This window comes from Sceloporus occidentalis, unplaced genomic scaffold, assembly GCF_023333645.1.
Source record: "Sceloporus occidentalis isolate IW3139 unplaced genomic scaffold, rSceOcc1.0.p SCAF_2, whole genome shotgun sequence".
Lineage (NCBI taxonomy): Eukaryota > Metazoa > Chordata > Lepidosauria > Squamata > Phrynosomatidae > Sceloporus > Sceloporus occidentalis.
In genome coordinates, this window is record NW_028316982.1 from 60142686 (window position 1) to 60151404 (window position 8719).

General features: G+C 48.1%; 1 protein-coding gene across 1 annotated transcript; it reads right to left on the minus strand.

The window, feature by feature from the left end:
- Positions 1 to 1685: 1685 nt before the first annotated feature.
- Positions 1686 to 7382, minus strand: LOC149318432 (BLOC-2 complex member HPS6-like). Its single transcript, XM_089509687.1, has one exon. The coding sequence runs from the start codon at positions 6231 to 6233 to the stop codon at positions 3762 to 3764; it is 2472 nt and encodes an 823-aa protein (XP_089365813.1). The 5' UTR covers positions 6234 to 7382; the 3' UTR covers positions 1686 to 3761.
- Between the last annotated feature and the right edge of the window lie 1337 nt (positions 7383 to 8719).

An 8719-nucleotide genomic window follows, 5' to 3' on the forward strand; every position in this document is an offset into this window, starting at 1 on the left:
ACACAGTATATACATACCCAACTCCTTTCCAGGCAAGCATTCTCTGAAGATGCCAACCACAGATGCTGGCAAAACATCAGGAAGAAATTCTTCTAGAACATGGCCACATAGCCCGAAAACCCCACAAAAAACTATGGATGCCAGCCATGAAAGCCTTTGATTCCACAGCAAAAAAGCTCATTTGAACTAAAAATTACATTAGGATATATTCTGGAGAACAACTCTGCTGTAGGCAAACACAATGATGACACAAAAATATGTTATGTTCACAACAGGGACATCTCCAAAAATGGCCCTCCCCAACAAGTGTTCCACAACCACTGTGCAAGTGCATTATGTAGTCTAGTCTACTAAGTGTGGAAATAGTTGCCAGGTGCTATGTGATTTTCAGTGAAAATGAGAAGCTGCTTGATTGTAGTATGAAAGATAGTAATTGGAATAGAACTATAGTATAAGGTTATGAGATCAAGAATGAGAACTGATTAGCAGATTAAAATGAGACATCTAATCTTCTCTCTCACCAATCTTTACATCAGTCAAGAACATTGAATAATTGTCCTGGTTGCAGCCTATGCAGAGTCCATGTGGGCTTAATACTCATCTAGCATTTTCAATGTTTTCACACTAATGCTGATTTTGCTTTCAGCTCAATGCAATTATAGTTTTTGTAAGTTTTAAACTAAATATGTAAAACTTGAAAGTTAACGGGGAGGATGCATCAAAGAACACCTACAGACTGTTGCTCTCTGAGAAAAACTTCAAAATCCAGTACCACCTTATTTACAGTACAAACTCATCCAACAATTGTGCTCATCAACAGAACAAGTCCCAAGAACAAACTATCACCTTACCTATATTGTGACCCTCTTTTAAAACAACCTAATCTCTTCTCATTGTTAAAGTATGAAGATAATCGTTCAGATAATCAAGAAGTCAGTCACTGAATCCTTGCATAGGTACCCCATAGTTTAAAAAATAAATAAATAGGGAACTGAACAGCAGTTTTCTAAAAAAAAGCAGATTGTTCCTATGATTACATGAACAGGGGGATGTTTCACCAGTGGAATGATAACTTTCCCCTTGAATCCAGTGTATTCTAGTTTTCACCATGAAGGAGTGGACATTAAGTTAGAATATTAGTACAAAAAAGGCAGCTTTTAAAGCCGTAAAGCATCATGACCATAAAACAGTGCAGGTTATATAAAGATCCATCTTGCCCTCTTGACATATGGACTGCTATTCCCTCTCTCAATTCCCCCTACATTATGAAACAAAATGCAATTATATTCTAGCTGATACCTTTTGTTTCTCACTTCTTGTGCCTTGTAGTTTCCTCAAATTTTTCTACATTTCTTTCTGCTTGAGTGGATGCTTTTAAACCCCTCTTAATTGAAGGCAACAGTGGAAGAACCTAAAAGATAGAGTGACCCCATAAGTGCTAGAAGCTGAACAGCTGCCAGTACAGCTCTTGTGCTATATGACTCAGCAGACAAAGGTGCATTGAGAACTAGTAGAACAGCTTTCTCGCTGCAGTTCCCCTTCCTAGCAACAATCTGTTTCCTGGGACTTTTCTGGGTCAGTCTGCAATTTCTTGGTTGGAATTGTTCTCCGTGAACAAGTGAGGTCCAGACTGAATCAACAGCTCAGAGAGAAAAGACGCACATAGTGGGTAACCACAAGGCACATGCCAGGTGCTTCACAGGCACCAATTTTTAATACTGCATTCATGAGAAAGGGCTTCAAAAAACCAGAAATGCATTAAAAACAGAATAAGCTTGTTCAGCAAGGTTAGCGTTTAAAAGCCTCCTTTTTCCTCAAGATGAATGGGGCACAAAATTATCCAAGGACATTTTATGGAGAGTTGTTCCCCCCCCCCACCCCGTTCCACAGAAGACCTCTTTATAAAAAGGTAACATCAAAAAACTGCAACCCTTGTGAAGACCTTACCACACACACTGTCAAGGCCCCAATTACTTTTGCAAAGACAATAGAATAAAGAAAGACCACTCACAATGATAGCTTTGACAAGTAACTATTCCTTCTTCCCTCTAAGCTTTTAACTCTTGGGAGCACAAAGATCTGCTCTGTTCTTATCCTTAAGGCTAAAGAAACTTGAAGATGCTTAGGGAATACATAAGGGACTCATATACAGATGAAAGTATTGTAGGTTTGGCTAGATTTAGAATGGCCTCTGCAAAATGCTCTCCCTATTACCACACTTCAGTGACAAGTACTGCCATTCATTCTTCCCCACTGTCTGACACAAATGGAGTACTGAGAGATCCCAAATTTATCTACCTCCTCACTCTAGAAAGGGACAGTCCCCAGCTAGAAGGAATATCATTTGCTCTGCACAGGCAGTGTCTTATTACCAAGGAAGCTTGGGGCTAGATGTTATCTTCTTGGAATTCAGTATTAGGGCAAGTTCCTATCTGGCCAAGAGCCATTTCCCATCAGTTACCTAATGAATCCTGCATGATTGGGGAGGATGAGGGAATTCAAGAGAGCACAAACAACGGTAGCAGGAAAAATATAACATATCCCATCTTGCATGCTAAGCTAAACCTTTGAGCAGAGAGAAAAAAAGTTCATAGTGACTGGCTTTTATGCTGTACGCTTTTGCCTGCTATGGGTCCTATTAGGAAACCTTTACGTTAATCAGTTATTCTGACCATGTTGTGAGGTTTACAACCACATCCTTCTTCCTGGAAGAGTTCAAACCTTCCATAGAAAAAATAAGAGCAAGGCCAATATGCAAAATGGTCTCCTCATTGCTGAGAGGAGTTCTTAAGTAAAATGAGGGTGGGGGAATGGGGAGAGCAAATTGCATTATCCAGAGTGTCTCACTCTTCCTCTATCACAGAGATGTACTTGGTTAAACAATAAGCCAGTGGAGGTGGGTGGCAAAGAGCAAGGCAAAAGTTACACCCCTGCAAATGTATAGGAAATGGCCTACCCCAATGAAGCACCAAGCCCCCTCTACTGACAGCCCCCTCCACTTTTTAAGCAACAGATAAGGCCTAGTGGGGACAAAGGTGTGTGTATGGGCAGATAGTAGAAATTGCTGGGGTTTCCCCTGCCACAGGTAAACACTGCATGCCTTAACAGCTTATGGTGGGTGGGTCTCTAACCAGAGAAGCAGACAGCTGACATGCTCACAAATCAGGAAGTTTCAAAAACTTTGGTTTTGAGAGGAAGTAAGGCCAGCCAGTGAAACCTGGCAACCCAGAAGCTGGTTTGCTGGGGGGAGGCAAAATTGAAAAAGTTTACAGTAGAACGATGGGCATTTCAATGTACAGTCAAAGTAATTTCAACATGACAATGAATTACCCAATAATATTAAGCTCAAATATAAATATGACCAAAGAATGCTGACTGATATTTCCATAAAGATTAAAACCAGCAAACAATCCATCCCTCAGCTCACCAGCATTATTAATAAAAGGAATACATCATCATCATCATCTTTAACTAGTCTCACTGGATGAGCAATGGTAGTTTGTATATGGAATTTATGTGCTCCTGTTTAAGGCACCAAACCCAGAAATCTCTTGACCTCAGCTACAAGCTCTGAACTCTCCCAAATAAGCCCACCAGCTGGGATGTACCTCCCTCTTTTTGGTGGAGACAGCTTCTTGATGCAAGACATATAGTGTCTCGGTGGGACATGCAAGCAGCAGGTCCTATCTCTTGTAAGACTCCGGATGCTCCCTTGTCTGTCTCCAACTCTTATGTTTGAAACCACCTCACATTCCATGCATTTATCTGTGGCTTTCAAAGAGACTTAGTTCTTCCAGGGAATCTGCCTTTGGAGGAATGTGGTGCTGTCTGGGTGGGGTTGGTGGGGGGAAAGTGGGGCCCTGTAAAGCATCAGCATACATCTCAGCCTGGCCAGATGGGCTTTGTTTCAGTTTGTGCAACAGTGGCTTCAGCAGACCGACAGTCAGCTGGGCTGACCCCTCTGGAGGGAAGGGAGAGGGATCAAGTTCTGTTGGGGCTAAGTGTTGCTGAATAATGCTTAGGACATCAGAAGCACTCAGATCTGCAGGACAGAGCTCCCACAACATGTCCAAGTAAGGATCCAGTGCCCTGTGCTGGGCAAACTCTCCTAGGAGGATAATAAAAATCTCTTTGTTCAGCAAAGGGCTCAGCCTGGAGAACTTTTCTGCAGCCTCCATCACCCTCTGCCATCTCCTGTGTCGGATGAGGAGAGCTATGGCCTGTAGGATGGCTTTGGGCCTCTGACTAGACAGCAAGAGCTCAATTTCCATTTCTCCATCTGCTACTGAGCATCTGTGCCTCTGTGGTAGCACAGCCAGGGCTCTCTTGTAGAGAGGCACACAACCCTCAGGGCCCTCCTTGTTGCTGTAAGTCCAAGCTGCACCCATATACTCTTGGGACAGCTCCACAAACCGAGGCAGCCATTTCGGCTTGAACTGGTGGAGTGAGAGACAGACAAGTTCAAAAAGGGGCAGCACTCCATTTAGGGGGCCTTCCTCTTGCTTGCTCAGGCTGGGCAGAGGTCCCCCCAGAATCTTCTTCCATATATCCGGAGTAGCTCTGGCTACCAAAATACCATCCCCATTTTGTTGTAGTTGGAGATGGTTCTGGATGGCTTTCCAGGACGCCTTTGAGAAGGAACTGAAGATGGCATTCAAGTACACCAGGTTCTCCCTGTTTGAATCCAAGTGCAGAAGGCGGCTGAGCTCCTGCTCCACCAGGGCCTCCCCGTAGCTCTCTACCTCACTTTCCGAGGCTCCAACCACGCGGGCCTTGAGGAGTTCCAGGTTCTGGTAGCTTTGCAATTCTAACTGCATCGTGCCCAGCAGTTTGGCATAAGGCTCCGGGAGGGCCCTGGGCTTCTTGTCCTTGGGAGCAAGACTATGGCACAGAATGGACGAGAGTGCAATGGGTGCCTGAAACATGTCCCCCTTTTTGAGCTTTTCCACGGTGAGTTGAGAGCTGCTGAGGCTCCGCTGCTGGTAGTACTTGCAGGCCTCTTCGAACACCATCTCAACCAGGCTGGGTTCCGGCGAATTCTCCTTGGCAGCACCTGACAAGTCAAGGCTGTAAATGCCACTTGGAGCAAGCAGCTGCATGTCCTCCTCCTCTTTCTCTCCTCCACTGGAGTCCAAGAAGAGCACTTCTCCAATGCTCAGAGTCTTTTTCTCTATCAACCGCCTACTGTCCAAGTCCACAAGGTACAGAGTCCCTCCCAGCAAACAGGCCAAGGTGCTCCCCACCGCCTTCACCTGGACCTGTTCCCCGGGGATCAAGGCGTTCCCCCCAAAGTTGAAGACCAACCTCCACGCTCCGTCAGGTTGCACCATCTCCACCGTGCCACCTTGGGTGGCCAAGAGGAGCTCGCCACAGCCAAAGAGGGCACAGCCACACACTGCCAAAGTGTCCAGGGAAGCCAAGAGGCCCATGCAGCCCAGCACCAGCTTCTTGAAGTCCACCTCACCACCAGGATGAGAGGCTCTGGTGCAAAGGCACCCTTGGGAGGGGGCAGCGAGGGCCACGGTGGCACTTTCGGGCCTCCAGACGACGACAAACTTGGCCATGGCGGGGAAGGTACCTGTGGTGGGCACCAAGAAGACTGCAGAAGATGAAGCCAGGACTTGGTAGAGAGGGCTGTTGTGCAAGATGACCCTGAGGGGCCCCAGCTGGGCTCCTTGCTCCCCGAGGAGGCGGAGGCTCCGGGTGCAGATGCAGTACTGGAAGGCCCTCTTCTGTGGGGTCCTCTGGGCTTCCAAGGGGGGTCTCTCCTCGCACCACACTAGCCGGGACCCCCAGCTGCCCAGGGAGACGATGCGTGCCCGGGAACCATGGCACAGCTCCAGGGTCTGGAGCAGGAGCCAGCCGGCCGAGGGCACAAACCGCCACAGCTCTGTCCGGCCCTGCTCCCAGGTCAGGCCCAGCACCCAAGAGCAGCAGGAGGGCCCCTCCAGCACAAAGAGCCCCACCACTGGAGGCTGAGGCGGCTGCCAGCTCCGCTCCAGGTGGCCCCTGGAGCCCTCCTCGGCCTCCAGGCGCTGGAAGGCGGCCACTACACAGGCCCTGGGCCACCAGAGCAGCAGGTGCCGGCCATCAGGGCTGACCAGTGCCCGGCCAGGAGCCTCCTCTGGGCAGTGGCAGTGAGGGCCCAGCAGCAGCCACTCCCGAAGGCAGCGGCCCAGGCCGAAGGTGCCCCACTCCTGCACCGGCTTCAGGGACACCATCGAGGGCTCCATCGCTCAAGGACTGAGGGACCCCAGCCCCCCCCAAGGCCCAGGCGGCCAAAGAGACAGGAGGGCTGGGAGGGAAGGTCCAAAAGGTCCTGAGAATGTCCAGGTGGCGCAGGGCCGCCTCCTTTGCTCTCCCGGTCTACCTGACAACAGGGGGACTAAGGTGGGCAACCATAGCTGGGTTTCTTCACCTCCTTCTTGCAAAGACTTCAACCTCTTCCTTCACCTTTTTCTTGGCAAACCCTTCCACCTCCTTCTTCAACTCCTCCTCCTCTGCAAATCCTCCCACCTCCTCCTTTACTTTCTCCTCCTCCTTGCAAAGACTCCCACCTCTTCCTTCATCAACTCCTCTTCCCTACAAACCATCCCACCTCTTTCTTCACCTTTGCTTCTTTGCAAATCCTTTTACCTCTTTCTTCACCTTCTCCTCCTCCTTGCAAAGACTTCCACCTCTTTCTTCACCTTCTCTTCTTCTTTGCAAACCCTCCCACCTCTTCCTTCACCTCCTCCTTGCAGACCCTTCCAACTTCTCCTTCCTTTTCTTCCTTGCAAAGACTTCCACCTCTTCCTTCGCCTTTTCTTTGCAAACCCTCCCACTCCTTCTTCACCTCCTCCTCTTCCTTACAAACCCTCCCACCTCCTTTTTCACCTTCTCTTCTTTGCAAACCCTTCCAACTTTTCCTTCACCTCCTCCTGGCAAAGACTTCTACCTCCTTCTTCACCTCCTCCTCTTCCTTACAAACCCTTCCACTTCATCATTTTTCACCTTCTCTTCTTTGCAAGCTCCCCCACCTCTTCCTTCATCTCCTTGCAAAACCCTTCCGACTTTTCCTCCTCCTTCTCCTCCTCCTTGCAAAGCCTTCCACCTCTTCTTTCACCTTTTCTTTGCAAATCTTTCCCCCTCTTCCTTGCAAACCCTTCCTCTTCTCTGTCTTGGCCTCTCGCCTTCCCCTCCTCCTTGCCTCCAGCTGGGCTCCGACCCTGCCAGCCAGGCCTCTCTGTTTCCAGCTGCCTCTTGGCCCAAAGCCGGGCTCCAGGCAAGTCCAGGGGGGGCTCCTCTTGCAAAAGCCAGGCCCCTTCCTTCTTTCCTTCCTGCTCCGGCCTTTCTGCTGCTTCTCCTCCTCTTGCTGCTGCTGGCTGCAATCACGAGGAGGGCGGTGGTTTCCGCTGCTGCTGCTGCCCTCCCCGGACCTTTTAGCTGCCAAACCCCAGCTGCCTCCAGCTCCTTCTCACTTCCGTCCGATGAGGCTCACCATCAGAGCCTTTTTCCTGGGCTTCTTTTGGCTGCTGCTGCTGCTGCTCTTCCAGGTTTCAAAGGAACTGGTGCCCCAGGGAAGGAGATACCTTCAGACAGGGGCTTTGTGGACTTTGGGTGGCCCAGGGACAAGAGGCTGCAGCCACAGTGGAGGAATAATCCGGGTTGATGCCGCTTTAACTGTCCTGGCTCCCATGCTGGGGAATCTGGCAACTGTAGCTGAGCTCCATCCATCAGAATGGCATCTAAGCCATTTTATTCCCCATCACTATGGACGGATGTGAGAGATGGACAGTGAAGAAACAAAAAACTCCAACTCCCAGAATTCCATAGCCTTGAGCCAGAAAAGAGTTAAAGCGGTGCCAAGCCAGGTTATTTCTCCAGTATGGATGCAGCCTATAGACAACCAAATGGATCCTAACAGATCATACCTGAAATCTCCCCGGAAGCCAAGATTGTACTTTGTTGCTGCACCAGGGCTCTCTTGATAGAGAAGGCTAATTATTATTATATTTATTTATATTCCACTCTTCTCCCAAGGCTGGGACTCAGGGCAGCTTTCAACATTGAAAAACACACCATACAGTTAAAAGCATAGCAAAAGAAAAATAGTATATTTAAACAGAATTGAATTACTACAATGATTAAAACAAATTTCAATGCTAAGATTGAGTTTTAAAAGCTTAAAATACATTAAAACGATATAACCACTCCCAGAATTGCATAGTATTGAGCCGTGGCAGCTAAAGCGGTATCAAACTGGGTTATTGCTATAGTGCGAGTGCTCTGCTCTGGGGCCAACATGACCAACTACAGTTCCCATGTTGCCAGGGCAGTTAAAGCGGTATCAAGTCGGATTATTTCTTCACTGTGGACCAGAGGTCCTCCTCCTCACTACACCATGCTGGCTTTCTTGCCATTGCTGTACCTTGGATCAAATATTGAACAGGATGGAGAATGCAGTTCAGAAATTGGAAGAAGGCTAGGACTGGGAAGAGCAGCTATGAAAGAACTAGACAAGATCCTAGGGTAAAGATACACAACTGAGCAGCAAAGTTAGAACATCCAAGCCATTATATTCCCCATTACTATGTACAGATGTGAGAGCTGGACAGTGAAGATAGCAGATAAAAAGGAAATGAACTAATCTGAGAAGTGTTGTTGGAGAAGAGTGCTTAGTATACCATAGACAGCCAAGTGGACAAACAAATGGATCCTTGACAAATCAAGCCTGAAA

What these genes read in the sequence shown, in the direction of transcription:
- LOC149318432 (XM_089509687.1), bottom strand. Translation starts at nt 6,233, where the DNA reads ATGGAGCCCTCGATGGTGTCCCTGAAGCCGGTGCAGGAGTGGGGCACC.